We start from the raw sequence: 19,102 nt of genomic DNA, 5'->3' as shown, positions 1-19,102 counted from the left end.
CCAAGAGTGGGAAAACAACCATGTCTGTGATTCCAGTTTCACAGAATCATTATGAAAATGTATGACAGACACTAGCATACAGTCATTTGTGGGCCTGAGAGAAGAAACAAGCCCTGAGGTGATTTATATATTCTCTTTGATACTGTACAAGCTGAAAAACCAATAATGCAAGCCGTTTGAAGGTCAGAGGAGTCTGATGACACTTTAGGGAGGATTAAAGGAAAAATGTAAGGAAGTGTTCTAAAGGCTGAGACGTGGACTAACCACTCAAGTGACATTTGTGGTGAAATGAGACACAGAAGAGTTAAACTTTGTTAACACGTTGGGCTAGTCGTCGATCTTGTTCCCTGTAGTGAAATACAATAACATAAACTGTCACCTTACACTCTGAAAGGGGAACACATGCAATCTTATGTGCAGTATAACATATACAATTTGCGTTGGCTTCCAAAAGAGAAGATTTATTCAAAAAAGTCTGTTTAATAGCTATAATTTACAAGCTCAATGAATCAGATTCCTTCAGCTTTGAGTATGCTCTCCCTAACAATCCATTCCATCCACTCAAGTCATTTTACCTGGAACAAGTCTGACACAGTGAAGCATCAACTCAAGAAAATACAGCTGCTAACGTCTTGGTGTCGGTCAGGTATGGAGTAATAGAAAATGAAGTACCTTCCCCTAGAAACTTGGGGTGAAGTGAGAACATGATGGCATAGTTGAAGTCATAGAAAATCAGCCCAAGAAGTAGAATCTAGTTTTAAACAATCCCCAGTTCTTTGAGTTGCTGATTGTTTGGACAGAAGGAGGGTTATTATTCAGAAAGATGTCTAAAATATTTCCATTTGATGTAATGATGCAACCACAGTAACTGCTAAGGCTTCACTCACTTGACTGACTCCAACTTAAACAGGTCGTTTAAGATGGGTTGGAAGGCCAATAAAGACTACGGTGCCTGTTTCTGTGACCTACGAGCAACCTTTCCGCTTGGTTTAAACCTCAAGACTATTCTATTACTCAGACTGCAGCTGAGGCAAGACTGGAACAGCAGATCATTAATATGAACAACACAATAGATTATTGGATAAATATGTATAGAATTCATTAGTGTGAAAGACAGTAACTGGAGCCTGTCTGTGTGTCATGAATAAACATTAACCCCGGCTCTTCTCTACATTTCTGTAGTTTAATCACATTCTGACATTTGGTCCTACAACAAAAGAACAAACTGTACCACAAGAAAATTTGTATGTAATTTATAAAAAAAAAATTTATATATAAATTCATATGGCATGAACTGTACTTCAGTAAAATAAACAGTCACAGGCAGTTCCAGTTATAAGACAAAGAATCTGAATGTTTCTGGAGTTTTATTGTTACCCATCTATTGCTTGCAGGAGGGATGCTGAAGTGCCTTAAACCCGCAAAAATGAGCGTCACTTATTTTGTTTTTAAAAATGGAGTCATACATATAAATCACTCAGAACAAAATCTCTCTGATCGGTTGTAGGACTATCCAATTGCCTGCGTTTTTTTCTCTGTATCGGTTGAATATAACATAATGCAAACCCACTGGTGTTACCAGTCTCATATTCTTCTACGAAGTGAGTGTAGCTACGCCAGACTTACTGGGGACACTGCTGCTGCCACAAATGACACCTGCTGTGTATTCAGAAAGACACATCCTGCATGTTCTTAATACATGAGGCCTCTGCTTCTCTAACTCTAAACATTTTCCACCTCAGAGGTCCCAGCTGTATCCAGGCTGTATCTGTTATCAAAGGATAACAGAAGAAACCCGCTGCTGTTTTTTTTGAAGACTGCTGAGAGTGACACATTCAGTGAAGAGGCTGTCTGCTTCTACCATGATTACAACAGACGAAGCATTCAGAAAAATCGCTGTAAAACAGAAAATGTAACAACTGCACTGATTGAAGACCATGTGATTCACACTTTGTCTTTGCAGTTGGAAATGCATTGTGAACATGCAGAAAATATTTCTTTACAAGTCTATTTTGTGTGCTGTGCAGCAGAGAGCTATGCATAAAATAAAACATCTTACTGGAATTATTCAATTGTAAAATCCAGCATTTTGTTGTCTTCTTGTCAGAATTCAATGAGAAGTGTGGAGACCTTTGGATTAACATTACTCCTCCTCATCTCGCTGTAAGCTGTTCATATGTTCTCATCTTTGGGTTCAGAGCAACAATGAAATGAATTAATAAATAAATGCTGCTCAAACAACGGCCATGGAAGGCAGGCTATAACACTGTGTTAAGTATTGACTTCCTTTCCTCACGTCTGAGGCTTGTGAAGAAAATAAGCAGTGAAGCAAAGCTAATGGCTGCTCACGCACATTCCCTTTTCTTCTTTTAGAAGAAGCAGGATAAATTGGTAGTTGTGAAAAGGCACAAATGGGAGGTTTTTATGTTTATCATCAGCCCTCTGAAAAACCTCACACAGAGCTTTGAGGATTGTTCTATGTCAGAGTCCACTCTGTTGTCTAAGCTCGACACAGTTTAAAGTCAGATCTTACATTAGCCTGTACAAGAAGCTAATTAGACCAGCAGCCTTTATACTTCAAACATAAGGTGCAAATAAAGGACTTGTCACAAGTTACTCTCCTGATACGATAATACCAATCTGGACTCAATACTTGGACTTGTCCGTTGAGTGGAGGTACTTTACTCTGCAAAATGAAGTCAGACAGAAATTTGTAAATTATGCAATGTGGATGTTTGGTGAGGTGGTAGTAGGAGATTGTTATTTAGTGTTACCAATTTGATTTAGATTCGATTCGATTCGATACTTTATTTATCCTACTAAAAACGGAATACACCGAGTATAGTCAGGTAAAGGCTGCACCAAACCAGCGAAAGTTTCCTATTTACTGGGCTTAATAGAGTAGCACAGTGCACACGTGATATATAGGAGAATACAAAGAAGATAAGGAAAGTCTTTATCAATCTCCACGGGAGGAAATTTTGTCAATTTAAGATTGGATTGGGACTCGGATCGTCCGATACTAATATTATAAGATTGGCATCGGATTGGGGGTTCAAAAAGCTTGATCGGGACATCCCTATACAGTAAACCATATTGGCTCTGATGCTTCAGAGGAATCAGCTTAATCTCTGTCTGCTTGGGATATGTTTTTCATAGCTAAGCACAAAGATTGGAAGCTGATGAAAAATCCATATTGTTGCACCTTGTTTATTCATAAAATGTATATAGTGCATAAGTCTCTATTTCTTGTTCATTTAAATATGCAAATCTTGTACATTTTTTGCTTATTCTATTTCATTTCACCATTGTTATTATTGTTGTTATTTTATCATTTTTATTTGTTTTTATTATTAATATCTGAACTATCTTAGACATTTTTTTCTATTTACTAGTGGTTTTCAAGAGTGTTTTTTATGTGCAACTATTGTGACCAAGCAATTTCCCTTGTGGATCAATAGTCTGTCTAAGTCTAAAAAATGTTAGGCTTGCTCCATGAAAAGAGAAAATAACATTTCAACTAATCTGGTCTTGTCTGGGCTTTAAACACAAACCCTGGGGTTACTGCAGCTGGAGGGAATTCTTTGTTAGATTTGTGTAAATCCTGGCAGTGTGAAGCGGTTCTAGACACTGATAATAACACTAATAATAGCACTCTTCGCATATTAATATGATAAAGTAGCTCATCAGTTGAGGTCAGAGGAGTTCGATTCCCCCGGGTGAAATGTTGTGGGTGGAAGCTGCATGTTAATCTTCCCTCGGATCCTCCAGCTGAATTTCAAAGCCCGGTTCGTTCTGCTTCAAGACAACGGGGCTCTCTCCTAGCGGCCCTGAATCCTCTCAGTCTACCTGCCTGTGAATGTGAAAGCCTCCTGGGGCAGACAGCACTGGGTTGAGGGACCAGCCCCTCTGAAGTGCTTATTAGTCATTCTCTGGCTTCCCTCTCTGTTGGCCAGAGCTGCAGCCTGAACAAAGCGAGCACATGGCTGGCTGCTGCTGCTACTGTAAATGTCAGCACTGAGCATCCCGTTCCAGATTCAGGCTGACCTGAAAGATCAGCTCATTAGTTCCGCACCTTCACAGTTTGTACGAGGAGTCTAATTATCCACCATGTGACATCACCTCTTTTTAAGGTATAGGTATGTTTCCACTGGTCCAGTTTAGAGTGCGTCCAATATATGCAGACCTCACTTTTGTGAGCTAGAACTGTGGTCAGAAGGAAAAACTTTCAATAGATTAAGGACTGTATGTAAGCAAGACAATGAAAAACACAGTATTCAGTGTGTTTGTGAGTGTACAGATATTTTCAGACCAGAAAGTGATTATGTTATGGAACACTGTGCACCCACACGCTGAATTTCTCACTCCTCAAATAGATACAAAATGTGGTGAGCACATGACAGAGCAGCAGACGAGCGTATGTTGAGTTAATTATACTGAATGGGGCGACAGGAGCTCTCCGTCGTCATCTTTATCGACTGGAAAGTCCTGTGGTTAGGCAAGCGCCACCTCTGGAAAACTTCTAGTATCTAAGAAAATCTGCAGCATGGACAAAGATCAATACATGCTCTCTTTCAGAACTGTGTTTAATAAGATGTTTTAATGGTGACCTCCATTAAGTCCCTCCCAACAGTCAGCACTGAAGAGACGAGGCTCAGGGCTGTAATGACTATGTATAGCATCAGCACCATAATCAACACCACCCTCAAAACCAGCAAGCTGTAGATGGAGAGAGAGTGACGAGGGATTGCCAAGGGACCCTCACACAGGAGAGAAACTGGTGGGTATAAATATAGAGTGGGGTTCAGACACAGTGCAAAGAAAATTACATTTCAGTGCATTTAGAACATTCTTTGTCATGCAGTTTCAGTTCAACACCACTGCAAGTTCAACAATGAACTTAGTTAAATGAATAACTTACACATAACAGCAGCTCTGAAGTTCATAAATTAAGAACTTATATTATGTTTATTTATTATGTATGACAATTCACTACTTTATTGGGGGTTATGAACCAGACTATTTCTTGACTTAGTGATATCTGCGCTGCTTGCATGGAAACTGCCCCAGGCCTACACATAGAATTAATAAAATTAGCTCATTTCAGAATCAAAGAATGTGTTACCTCAACAGTTGTTTATGGATTTATTACATACTACTTCAGGCCATTTAATATGTCAGAGACATTTAAACACTTTGGTGTAAAAAAAAATGTCTTAAATATGATGGAGTGGAGTTACAGAGAATGGGACTGTTATATCCGTAAGCTCCACAGAACTGTGAGGCATTAACAAACTACCTTGGGTTGATACGAGACACTTATTTTATTTATTTTCTTTGCCTCCCATCACCAGTGAATACTGAACATTTTTTGACAGCCTTATAATAAGTCAGTGACACCAGTCTGCTACCAAGACTCATGTGGCTACTGACAATCTATGAAGTGCCTATGACGGCAATGGAAACGTCATAGGCATCTTCACAAGTGGCTCGGAATCCCACCAAGCTTCAAGTCAGTAGGACTATACATCAGATCTGGACAGTTACAACTACCCCTATCATCAGTGGTTGAAGAGTTCAAGGTTGCAAAGTGCAGGGTCGCAATGATGTACCAAGACTCCACCAATGAAAAGGTCAGCCTCACTATGAGATCAGGATGCATATGGGGAGCTGACACATCAGTGACACAAGCCAAAAGCGCGCTGAAGCTGAAGGACATCATCGGGAACCCCTGCACAGGGAGGCAAGGACTCGGATCCACCCACTTCCAGCAGTGGGGAAAAGCTGACCCAAGGCAGAGGAGAGACATGATCCAAGCCGAGGTCCAACACCTGGAGGAAGAAATGGTCTAGGGCCGTTGAACATGGTGTACGACACTCTCCCATCACCAACGAACCTCCACAGTACGGGAATGAGGGAGGACCCACTGTGCAGGCTATTTGGAAAGAGAGGAACAACGGTGCACATACTGGTGGGCTGCAAGACAGCTCTCAGCCAGGGAAGATACAGATGGCGCCATGACAAGGTTCTCTGTGCACTGGCCGACATCTTGGAGTGGGAGAAACAGAAAAAGCGTCAGACCAATGTGAGACCAACACCTTCTATACATTTCATCAGGGAAGCAGAAAAACCACCAGCCCACAAGAAGACCAAGAAGAGCCTCCTCCAAGATTGTGTCTCTTGGAGGAGGCAAACATCATGGAGGCCTGACTTGGTTATATGGTCTAAGGAGGCAAAGAAGATCATCCTCATCGAACTGACAGTCCCGTGGGAAGACGGATGCAAGGAGGCCAATGAGAGGAAAGCCTCAAAGTATCAGGACCTCGTTGAGCAGTGCAGGGACAAAGGATGGCAGACCTGGCTATTCCCAGTTGAGATCAGTTGCAGGGGTTTCCCGGCACAGTCTGTGTGGAAGATGCTCACAGCTCTGGGAATAGCAGGAAGGGAGATGACGGCAGCTGTCCGTAGGTTAGGGGAGGCAGCAGAAAGAGCATCTTGTTGACTCTGGAATAGGAAGGAGGTGTTGAGCTGGGGGCCAGGAGGGGATGGGCAGTGACTGGCCACCACTGCTGACCCGCCAACCTGCAGGGCATTGTGGTTTAGGGTCGAAATGCCCCGTGATAGTTGGACATCACCTGACGACATCTTACTCAGACCAGACTGAAGTAAGTAGCATCAATGTAGATGTATTCAATAGTGATTGCTAAAAATTTCTCAACTGCAGCTATGCCAGAATTGATGCAAAAGAAATGAAGTGCAACAGTGCTCACTCAGTTTTATTCCTTGGCGTATGAGTGAGTCCCTTCATTGAATGCACCAGGATTAAACCATTTAAAGGTGTTTTCCTAACAGACTGAACACGGTCCCAGTACAGAGAGCGCCAGGGTGGAAACAGTAAAATACGACATTTAAATGCTGAATTTGAATAAAAATGTTAGTTCCTTTCCATTACCGGCAAGTCTGTCAAGCAGTTCATGTAGAAAACATGTTGCCAAGGAAGGTAAATAACTGCACTTATGGAAATCAATAACTTATTTGATACTTGGAACTATGTCTGGTGAACAGGCGAGAATACAGCACAATGGAGACCTCGGTGCCTAAAGGCATGAAATGACTAAATCTGTGCTGTTAGAGTTTGATGTGAGGGAAGAGAAGGAGTGCTTGCCTCAACATCAGTCTCCAGTTAGCCTAACTCATAAGACACAAGTTACTGCTGTCAGAGCTAATATACATCTGTCAGTTCATGCTACGTCTTATCAGAATGAAGAAAGTATTGATGCTCAGTCTCAAAGCAGATGAGCAGAGTGCAGTAACTTGAGTCCTTGTTGGCAATATGATGCTGTTTTTACCTTCACTTCTGCACTCGCTGTATGTCAGGAAAAATGAGGATGATGAAACTCCAGGAAATGATTTGTCTCCAAAGTGGACATTTAGCACTATGGCGTTAAACTTTGCTGCTGAGGCTGAGCTGTTGAGGATTGTGGAATAAATAAATAAAGAGTGTAAAAAGTGGATATTTCAGAAGTGGAGTATTGGCAGTCTGTAAGCATGAAAGGTGGACAGACAAAGTAACAAGAACTAACATCCCGTGTCATTCACAATGAAAACCACGTGAATCAACAACAAATAACTGGGATCCACATTTTCTTTCAACTGACAGTGATCCTGAACAGCTTCAACCTTTGACAAGCAGACAATCGATCAACGCCACCAATTCTTCACTAAATGAACAAAAATATGCTGACCTTTGACCATCTGTGTATTCGCTGCCATAAATGCCGTCTATTTTCTGACTGTTGACATTTAGCTTTAATAAAAACTACAACCTTTTCTTATGTTGGACTTCTGCTAAACAAACAAACTGACCATCTCTTGTCTGACTTTCAGGGTAGTTTCCTCTTTTCTGAGTAATTCATGGAAATTCTAAATATGCTGGTATTTGGTAGCCATGGGTTGAATTCTTACAGATCACATGTTACTATCAGGTTTAAATATGGAAGGTTCAATAATTTGTGCACTTTTGGATTTCTGGATGACAATAATGTCAAGTGTTCTACAAATGAAGCTCAGTGTAAGTTCAGTCAGAAAGACTAGCTTTTACAGCCCTTCTCTCACTGTCTCTCTTTTTTCCCCATGTTGTAAGGTTCTGGGTTTGAATCCATTGGCCGACTGGGCCTTTCTGTGTGGAGTTTGCATGTTCTCCCTGTGTCTGCGTGGGTTCTCTCCAGGTACTCCGGCTTCCTCCCACTGTCCAAAGACATGCTGGTTAGGTTCATTGGTGATTCTATTGTGTGCTATTACTATATAGCATGTTAACTGATGTGTGGCCCTCACACAGCAGTCATGTAACTGTTAATTCCAGGCTGGATTAACAGTTACATGATTCCACATGTACGCTTTAGTCAGATGTATGTTTATCTCGTTCCTCCTGCTGCTCAAGGTTTCTTCCTGTTAAAAGGGAGTTTTTCCCTTGCCACCATCACCTTCGGCTTGCTCTGGGGGTTTCAGGCCAGGTTTTGTAAAGCGTCTTGAGACGATTTGTATTGTTATTGACGCTACATAAATAAAATTGAATTGAACTAAACTGAAGTGAATTCTAAATCGGCCGTAGGTGTGAGTGTCAATGGTTGTCTGTCTCTCTGTGTTAGCCCTGCGATAGACTGGAGAACTGTTCAGGGTGTACCCCTCCTCTCACTCAATGACAGCTGGGATGGGCTCCAGCCCCCCTGACAACCCAAGGGGTTACAGAAAATTAATGAATGAATGTAATCAGCTGACTGTGAAAGTTTCCTGTTTAACCATTCAGATTTGGCCTCGATCTAAATCAGTCAGGCTTGCTGTCAAATTTATTTCAAATTAAATCCAGTATTCACTTACACAGGAAAGGTTGAGTTTACCAGAGTCCCCTCCTCATCTCATCCAGCGTTCTCTTTTTCTCATCACCACTAGTCTCTAGACTCAAGGAGAAGTTCTTATACGAAACACAGCCCTAACTCCTCCCCATCAAATCTATGATGGGACTAATCTCCAAAGACATTTTTCTATTGTGCATGTTATTAAATACAATCTTTTCTTCTTCACTTAGACCAGAGTATCTCCTGACTGAACTGCTTTCAGGGCTAAACTTTGACATCTTTGTCGGTTTTAAACATATTTCCCGATGCATTTACTGTGTCATTTCTGAAGATACAGAAATTACACTTTCAAAAAATCCTTCAGTGCTCACCACTTAAATTCTCAACATCTCTTCAATTCTATGTCAACTGGCAATTTAAGTTTCAGTGTTTGGGCTTAAACTAAATCTTTAGTTGTCAGTGTCCATCAAAACTACTTTCAGTTCTTATACTGTATTAAACTAACAACGTTCAGATTTTCAGTCAAGTCAATCAAGGCAGTGTCGAAAATGTATACCAGTTTGTGTTTAATTCTATTCCTTAACTTTAACTCTTCCAGTATTTTTTACTGGAAGAGTAAAGTTTTTACTTTTTATCAAATCATCCTGTCATCCTCTACAGTACTGCCTTACAAAGATGTTTTAAAGTTGTTTCACATCAATGCAGCAGAAGGGTTTCAGTGAAAGAACCACCTCAGATGTTTAAATGTTTTAAATGTTTTTGTGACATTGTTGATCTGGGTGGCATGGCATGGTCTCGTCTCGTCTCGTCTTCTCCCGCTTATCCGGGTCCGGGTCGCGGGGGCAGCAGCTTCAGCAGGGAAACCCAGACAGCCCTCTCCCCAGCCACTTCAGCCAGCTCCTCCGGAGGAACCCCCAGGCGTTCCCAGGCCAGACGAGAGATATAATCCCTCCATCGTGTCCTAGGTCGGCCCCGAGGTCTCCTTCCGGTGGGACATGCCCGAAACACCTCTCCAGGGAGGCGTCCGGGAGGCATCCTTACCAGATGCCCTAGCCATCTCAACTGGCTCCTCTCGACGTGGAGGAGCAGCGGCTCTACTCTGAGCTCCTCCCGTATGTCCGAGCTCCTTACCCTATCTCTAAGGCTGAGCCCGGCCACCCTGCGAAGGAAACTCATTTCGGCCGCTTGTATTCGCGATCTTATTCTTTCGGTCATTACCCAAAGTTCATGACCGTAGGTGAGGATTGGGACGTAGATCGACCGGTAAATTGAGAGCTTCGCCTTTCGGCTTAGCTCTCTCTTCACCACGACAGACCGGTTAAGCATCCGCATCACTGCAGATGCCGCCCCGATCCGCCTGTCAATCTCCCGCTCCCTCCTACCCTCACTCGTGAACAAGACCCCGAGATACTTGAACTCCTCCACTTGAGGCAGGACCTCCTCCCCGACCCGGAGTAGGCAGTCCTGGTATGGCATGGTAACCTGTATTCTTCTTTTGACTGCATTACTTCTGAAAAACCTGAAGATTTTTGTTCTCTGAAACCTCAGGGAGAAGCGGCTGACTGTTTAATGTGACACGTATATCTGTTCAGGGACGGTGACGTAATCTTCATTCAAGTCCGAGCATTCAGTCTGAATCTGCTGCATCAGTCATATCTCTGAGTAAAAATTAGGTCTGGACCTTGTTAGACAAAACCTCAACATTTCAGTTATGCAGCTGGTCCACTTAGACTTTTGTAGCTTTCAACTACATCTCATGGTCAAGGAAAGTTCTCAGTCATTCAGGTGGTAAATCCAAAAACGTTAAAAGAAAGGCAACTGGACTTGTAGAGTTTCTTCGTCTGTATTAATGAATGTAAGTGGCATCATATGTTTATCAAAGGGATTTCATCTTCTCAATACAATATTACATAAATAAAAGTAAATACAGTGGAAAGTCCTCCAAGCCACTGTAGACAACTGGAAACATTAAGTTGCTGTTATTGATGCAGAAGGCGATATCACCACATACAGAAAATATCTAATATAAGATATAGTTTTGCAACTCACAGTACTGATTTTTCTTGGATAGATATATACAATAGTAAAATATTCTTTAATTTATATGAGTTTACAAAGTACCTACTGCAAGGCCTTAAGGTCACAAAAGGTGGTCTATATTCTTTTGTTTGTTTGTTTGTTTGGTTGGTTTTTGATAAATTAATAATGATATAATTATTATACATTTCAATGGATGGTAGGCCAAGATTCCAATATTGATTTTATTGAGTATTCTTTTAACAGCGTTTTAAAGATATGGTGTGTTAAATCTTTCACTTATCTGATTAACAACTCTCTACATTCTCAATGACTAAACAGTAGCAGCAGAAAAAGACTGATAAACTACATTTAGACGAAGTCTCAGTGAATCGCTCCACCTGTCCTCCAGATCTCCCCACAGACATGATAATGAGCAAAATCCTCCATCTGGCAGGCTCCCTTACAGCAAACTCAACCCAAAAGCTGTTGTCTGAATGTGCTAAATTTAATTCCACTCTAATTAGTTTTGTGTCAAGAGGCTGCAGAGCAGGCTGGGCTGTGCCTGTGGTGATCAGAAACTAATCAATCATCAATCAGTCAGTCCGAATTGAACCGTTAATCTGGTTTGTACAGACAATTGCTTCACAAATGAAACGTCTTCTGCAGTTAACACGTGTAGAGGCAGAAAATGAGACAGTTTAATTTTGAGTTTACTTGAACAGTAGGGATAATGACCTATTAGTTTTAGCTCTGGGGACAGCACTTTAAAGTCCCATCCTTGTTTATGAAGCATTGCATTATTCTCTTTTCAAGAAATCCAGTATCCAAACTATTTGGATGGTTTTGTCAGTGCTTCTGCCCAGTAAGTATGTATAAAGTAAGTTAAAGAATGGACTGATTAGTATTTTTCTGTTCTGAAGTAAGATGCTACACATAGTATGCCCATTGCTGCTACTAGTAACCCAAGACATAGCACACTGTTAGCTGTTTGTTCCTGGGGTTCGTCCAGATTACACTAGAAGTCCCATTTCCTGGACAGGAAGATCCAAGGAGTGAAGCTCTTCCTGGATGACATGGTATCTGAGTTTTAACCAGTAAGAGTTAAGTTTACAGTCCATCTTTTTTCCATCCAAAATTGAGCTACAACAATATCATGCTCTAACCTTGCCTGGAAGGCAGTCTGACCTCCCCTGCTTTTTATGGAGAAAATTTGATCTGGTGTCACTCTGTTGGGGACTGATTATGCTCTGGCAAAGATCTGCCGGGTCAAACAAAGATTTTGGATGGCCTTTATGTGGTGATGGACAGAAGAGTAACAGAGATGTGGTCATGTGGTCGTTACAACTAAATGGCTCTGATTGGTTGTAGGACTATCCAACTGTGTGCAGCGGTAATTCTTTCTCTAAATCTAGTGAAACACACCACGTAATGAAATCCTGCACTCACTGTTATTGTTATTCAAGGGTCATGCCGATAGCATTATACAAGCATCAAGTACATACTGTAAATACCATACTTACAGGGCTCTCATTCTCATTTTAGTTTTTAACCTACTCACAAAGCTTATTATCACTAGGTCATTAGAACTGATATCTGCCAACACTGCAACACTGACAGCCACTGCCTGCTGATAGAAATGAAAAGCTGCATGAGTATAGTTCTGTTTGGTATTAAGGATCTGTTATTGAAGAAATAGCTATGAATTTTGATGGCACATATTTTGCTGTTATGGCTGTATTACTGTATTATAGTATGTTTGATGATTATGTAGTTACTGCTGGCTGTACTGCTGGATCTATCCTTGAGCTTTGAACTGTATTACTACTTCACTTGAGTACTTCACTCCAACCTCCAGCTAACAACATATAAACAGTTGTGGTGTACTAGCTACATTAGCAATGTATCCATAGCTGTCATATCTATCAAGAATTACATGAAAACAAATTAGAAAAAAATAAGGGAGACTAAAAAGCAAAATTGCATTATTCTGTAGTCTGGGAATTTGGGAGTTGTCTGTGCCAAACAAATACATACAGTTTGTGTAAGAATATGTGTAAGTGCTGCAGGAAGATGTGTTTTCCATTTAACTCTAACTAAATGTTTCATAAAACATGACAGTACATTATTTATCAGAAGTGCACTCACCCGCTCTGCCGACTGTGCTGTGCCAAAGAAGATGGGAATGAAGGCGAGCCAGATAATGCAGGTCGTGTACATAGTAAATCCAATGGGTTTGGCCTCGTTGAAGGTCTCTGGCACACCGCGTGTCTTGATGGCATAAACAGTGCATGTGACCATCAAGAGGATGCTGTATCCCAAGGAGCAGATGAGGGACAGGTCAGAGATGTCACACTTGAGGACACCGCGAGCATTCTCAGGATCCTGTGTGCGCTGTTCACCATAGTCCACAAAAGTGTGCGGTGGGTCGGCAGCAAACCACACGAGGACGCCCAGCAGCTGAACCGAGATGAGTGAGAAGGTGATGACAAGTTGGGAGGCTGGTGAGATGAAGCGAGGTGCCGTCACTGCCTTCTTGCCCTGCTCGAAGATGCGGTGGATGCGGTTGGTCTTGGTGAGCAGTGCAGCATTACTGAAGCACATGCCAAGGCCTAGGAAGATGCGACGGAAGGAGCAGACGACGACATCAGGTGCAGCAATCATGGGGAAGGTGATGATGTAACACAGGAAGATGCCTGTCAGCAAGACGTAGCTCATCTCCCTGCCCGAGGCACGCACAATGGGCGTGTCGTTGTAGCGCACGAAAGTGACAATGACAAAAGTCGTGGCGATGATGCCCAGCACGGAGATGAAGACGGGCACCAGCGCCCAGGGTGAGTGCCACTCCAGCTTGATGATGGGGATCGGCTGGCATCCAGTGCGGTTCTGGTTGGGTCGCTTTTCATAGGGGCAGAGCTCGCAGGTGAACTCGCTGGCCTGGAAGTGGTATCCCTCACAGCGCTCACAGTGCCAGCAACATGAGACACCCTTCACCACCTTTTTCCTCTCGCCGGTGCGACATGGAAAGCTGCAAACTGAGGTCGGTAGGGAGAAGTCCCCTGAAGTCCACTGGAGCGCCTCAATCTATGCAGAAAGATGAGGAACAACTTGGTCAACTAATCCTCAACAGCTGCGTTAAATAGTTTGAAACCACAGTTCAGAGAGGAAGGCTTGAGACCAAAAGGTATGGATACCTGAGTTGTGAGTGTTGGCTAATTGTGAATGTGTTATATTGTTTTAACGGTTTCTTGTATAACTTACTTAGTCATAGTCAATGTTTTACCTGCAGTATATGCACATATTTTCCATGGTCCCAGGCTTTCTAAAGAGGACTGATGTCTGCTGAGCTGCTGCTTGCAAGGTAGTACGTCAAAGGTAGACTCAGAGACCATGACATATAGGTTAAAGCACCACACCAAGCAGGTAAGTGGACCTTGGGTCAACATTTTCTCTCACTCGACGCATTTCTAGCTCTTTTAGGTTTGCTCAACAAAAAGAGGTTATGCTCATGAATGACCCTGAAAATGCTGGATTTTAAACATTTTTTCAAAATCGCAAGGTTCTTACATTTAGATGCAGTTGATTGGTCCAGTGCCCGATGACCTTGTACTCTGCAGTCGATCTGTTGTTAATCTGATACTGGAAGATGTCGTAGCGTCCAGGAGCATCGCCGTTCTCATTGAAGGTGACCGGAGTCCCTGCACTTCCTGGAAAAACACAACACAGAAATTACCTCGAGAAAACATGAGATGCACGATAAACAAATACCCTGACAAGTACAGAGTTCGGGTGAAAACAGATAATCATTGTCATCATGGTTACAATAATACTGAGTTGGATAAGATTACTGAATGACAACGTTTTACACCATAGGCAGTCTACAATACTCAGCAAAACTGCTACAACCAATGCTCTAATTTAGATGGTTTACTCAGGCGGACTGGACAGGTCATTCAACACAGAGGTCATCTACGGGAAAGGAGCAGGCTGTTCTTTCTGAGGAGGTCCTTTAAGCCAGTGGTTCCCAACCTGGGGTCCGCAGGGGGTGCGCACAACTTTGTCTGCTCTGAGGTTGTGAGGCTACCAAAATTACATTTGTGCACATTAAATTTACAAAATTAAAAATAAAATAAAAAAACACACCCAACTGGATAATCAAAACTCTGTATAATCCAAATTGAAACATATTTGGTCCCATTTTTATCAACAGCTACTTTTTATACCGATCAACAAGCGGTCGAGCGATCTTCAATGTAGGCTACGTTCTGAATGAATGAATGAACGAGCACACACGTATTTTCAAGTCACAAACACGATCGGTCATTGTCGCCGGTGCGTCAGCTGTGGATGTTGTTCTCGGCAAACGACTTGTGTGTTGAATGCGTGAACAGCTGTTCTGTGACCGGGGTCTCCTTCGTGACGCCGTAGAACTTTTTTAGTAGTGTTTTTTTTTAGTAGTGTAAATTAGCTTCTTCGAGCACAACACACAAAAACAAGCACATGGCTCTCATAATTTCTGCCACCTTTGCCGTCTCTGTCCCTTTCTTCTGTCCACGCCCAGCGCCATTTATTTTTAAGTTCTTTATCAGTCAGGAGTCAGGACGTCTTCCCCTGGCTTCATGAATTTATTCTCCATCTTTCGACTACTGCGTTGTGTCTGCTGCGTTCAAGACAACTCGGAAGTAACCGATAAATCAGCGTTCAAGCTACAGATTAACTCGGAGGAGAAAAAATAAGTTTGGGATAGTGTCACTATTTGCTGAACACAAAACATATGCAGCAGCAATTTATGCTTATTTTGGAAAAAGACGATATGCGTGTAATTTCCGACCTGTTATTTCCGAGTTTGACGCTGTTCAATTAATTTTTCACAACTCAGAGGTCGTTTTATCCCCAAGTCATGAACGCAGCATCAACTGCAGCTGGATCTCAATTAAGATTTTCCGGGACCCGCCCCCACCCTACTTATGATTCGCTAGTAATATTAGTTCGGAGATCCGGCACGATGCCGAAATACTTTAAGCCCTGGATATATCTTAACAATTCGTGGACAACCCGCTCTTCCCTACTGAGTCACAGCCGCCCCATTTGTAGCGTTGCATCTGAGGATAAGAACAGGTTCAGCAACATCAGTGTTTACTTGTCTCCATGTCATAAGGCTGTAAATTATTTAAATTTAAGTTAGGCATAAGTAAAAAGAAGGTGTTTTCAAATCTCACCGTGGCATAGAAGTGACGACAAGCAGACTTACTGCATTTAAATATTCTCTCAGATGTGACACAGAGCCCAGTGTTGTTCACGTTGGCCTTACAGTTGTGGAGCTGTAACTGACGGAAGTTGGGGATTTCTTTTTCAGATGGAAACTAGAAAAAAGAGCTAGGGGCTTAAGAGCTAAAGGGCTCTTCTAAAAGCCTTCATTGTTATAGTTTAAACACCATCAACATCATCTTCACAGAGGGTGCCTCCAATTCTAAAAAGTGTGTTTCTGTCCTACTAAAATATGCGTATAGATAAATATTATAAAAATATTTGATAGGCAATGTAATATACCTTGGATTACTTGGAGTAATATAATTATTTTAGCATACCAGGAAAGCTGCAAAGTGTTGACAATAAATGTGTCTGCAAAATGCTCGCAGCAAAGCATTTACCATGTTTAAAGACATAGAAATACTCCAATTCTTTAAAATGTCATCCTCTCCTCCTGTAATAAACTGAAAAATCCAATATGTGAATTTTTCAATAATCAAATATATAATAAAAAAATAATAAATTAAGGTTTACGATCTGTTTACACATAAAATCCAGCACAATGTTGTTAATAAAGGGCATGTATTTATTTTGTAACACAGTTTTTAAATCCAAATGTTGGATCGCAGCATATTTGAACAACACAAAAACATCCAGAAGACCAGTTAATCCCACGCTGCTGCATTCACGGTGTTGCTGGATGCAGTATCGCTGCATTCCCCGCTACAGGGAAAATTTTACATCAGTAGTCTTGGACTTGAGGTACTTTCATTTGAAACTGCTGAAGCCGTGAGGAAGAGCAGCAGATTGCAGCTAAAGAGTAGAACAACAACAACGACAAAAAAAGGAAACAGATTCATAATGAAGTGAGTGGGCGCCGGTTTGATTCAATCCTGCCCCGATTTCTTTCTTCAGTATGGATAAAAGCAGCGCAAATCACATCAGTGTGGAGATGAATCACCAAAGCTTGCCTCAGGATGTAGCAACCCCCCCCCCCCCGCAAACCGTCACTACCTCCTCCTTCATTTCTCCTCCTTTCTATCCCTCGCTTCGTTTCACTTCACTTCACTTCAGAGAATCGGTGTTGATACAGAATTAACATCCTCGTTCCACATTATTTCCATACATCGTAATCATGATAGCTCTGATGTGACACATGCTGCAGCTCTGTAGAATAAAAAATAGACATTACATTAAAATGCATGATAAAGTCTTTTTAAAGAGCCATACCACCAAGTTTACACATATATTAGCTCGCTGAAATTTAAACAACTCCTTTACTACAGTAACTGCTAAGTAAGGCGACACTAGGATTAAGATGTTGATGTCAGTGCAACCAGAGGTCTGTAATTCAGCCCTGACCCAGAATCTTAGATGGCCTGATCCAGGCTAGTGTCCATGCCAATAGATATACCTCTGGAAGAAACATCCAAATGGCCAGATTGACACACAAAAAGAAAAACAGGATCCTCGCCCTGTTCGGGTCAGTTCAGGATCTTCATGTCCACATCCTCGGGTCTATTTAGGCCATGTCTAATGTTGGGCTCAAACCAAACTTTATCTGCATGAAGAATGTCATTCCAAATGGCTTCAGGCCATAAAGAACCTATGGAGCTAAATCCATAACTAAACCTCCCTTCAAGCATCTCTGCTCCTTAAGAAACGGTGTTAAATTAGATCCATTGTAAAAAAAAAAATAAAAGTATCTCCCATTAACACACTGAAACAGCATCACCTTCTGTTGATAATCAAGTCGTCTTTAAAGGGGAGATGTAACTTTTAACAATTTTTGTTATTCCACTTAACTTTGAGCAACTTTTAGCAGGTTTCAGTTAGGGCCATAGTACTAAATTATGACATAAAGCTGGTGGATTCCTAGGGCAGTGCCTGTGTTTTCTGTACATCTAATCAGAAACATTGGATAACTATTGGATAGATTTTTTTAAACACCTGTGTTTGAGCTGCCTCAACCCATCACTGACCAGTACGTATGCTGTTCTGCCCAAGAAATAAGCTGCTCAAATCAGAGAAAAGCTCCAGACAATCATTTTCAACACAAGCAGAGTCGAGGGGTAGTTTGAACCAGCCAGTTACAGTGAAGTGTAGTTGAGCCCGGTTCCTACAGCATGTGTGCTGTCTAAATCATTCTCAGTGTTTCTATCAGCAGGGTCTCTCTGTGGTGGTTGGCACTGATGCCTCATAGCAAGAAGGTTTCCGGGTTCAAATCCATTGGTTGACTGGGGTCTTTCTGTGTGGAGTTTACATGTTCTCCCTGTGTCTGCGTGGGTTCTCTCCTGGTACTCCAGCTTCCTCCCACCGTCCAAAGACATGCGTGTTAGGTTCATTGGTGATTCTAAATTGGCCGTGAGTGTTTGTGTGAATGCTTGTCTGTCTCTCTGTGTTCGCCCTGAGATAGACTCTTTACATCAGGTACTGCCTTGAGTTAGGTCTTGTTATCATTTGGGCAGAATGAGTCAGAATTGGGATCCATCATCTTTTCTAAATAATGCACAAAGCCATAGTTTGGCCCCAGATCAGGCAACAAAATAAATATGTGTAACAAAAACACAGCTGACAGAGGTGATAAAAAGCTTCTTTATGAGAACCACCTAGAACAACCATCCTTCCCTCTTCAATTTTCTTCACCTGTACTTTGTAATTGTTTTACAATGAGCCCATCTACACAAGAAATACTCAACCAAGGTTTTCGGACGGACTTTACACGGAAGACTTTAACTGTCAGGTTGTCAATACTCTGCAGCAGTTTGTCATCAGGTCAAAGCAGAAACAGACCTGATACTCCATTAATCCCTGTGTTCGACCTGAATGGATTCGACACGAGCAGATCTTCAGTGCCCTGCCAGGAAGCACAGCGCGGCAAGGTCTCTGAGTTTTATCGAACAGTTCCAGCTGCAGCCTGTCAGCTCCTCCATTCATCTGTGTGTTAATTCGTCTGAACGCATTCTGCACATTCTGCCTTT

General features: G+C 41.9%; 1 protein-coding gene across 1 annotated transcript in view; it reads right to left on the bottom strand.

The window, feature by feature from the left end:
• LOC311495063 (metabotropic glutamate receptor 8-like) overlaps positions 1-19,102 on the bottom strand; it is a 121,605-nt gene that overhangs the window by 8,362 nt on the left and 94,141 nt on the right. Inside the window, exons 7-8 of the mRNA XM_084554374.1 lie at positions 14,439-14,578; positions 13,020-13,955 (exon numbers count right to left, since the gene is read on the bottom strand). Of these exons, the coding sequence (XP_084410500.1) occupies positions 13,020-13,955; positions 14,439-14,578 (1,076 nt within the window). The remainder of the gene's footprint in view (positions 1-13,019; positions 13,956-14,438; positions 14,579-19,102) is intronic.

This window comes from Chelon labrosus (assembly GCF_963514085.1).
Source record: "Chelon labrosus genome assembly, chromosome: 11".
NCBI classification, from domain to species: domain Eukaryota; kingdom Metazoa; phylum Chordata; class Actinopteri; order Mugiliformes; family Mugilidae; genus Chelon; species Chelon labrosus.
The sequence above is the reverse complement of the archived record's forward strand: the minus strand, read 5'-3'. Positions and strand labels throughout refer to the sequence as shown.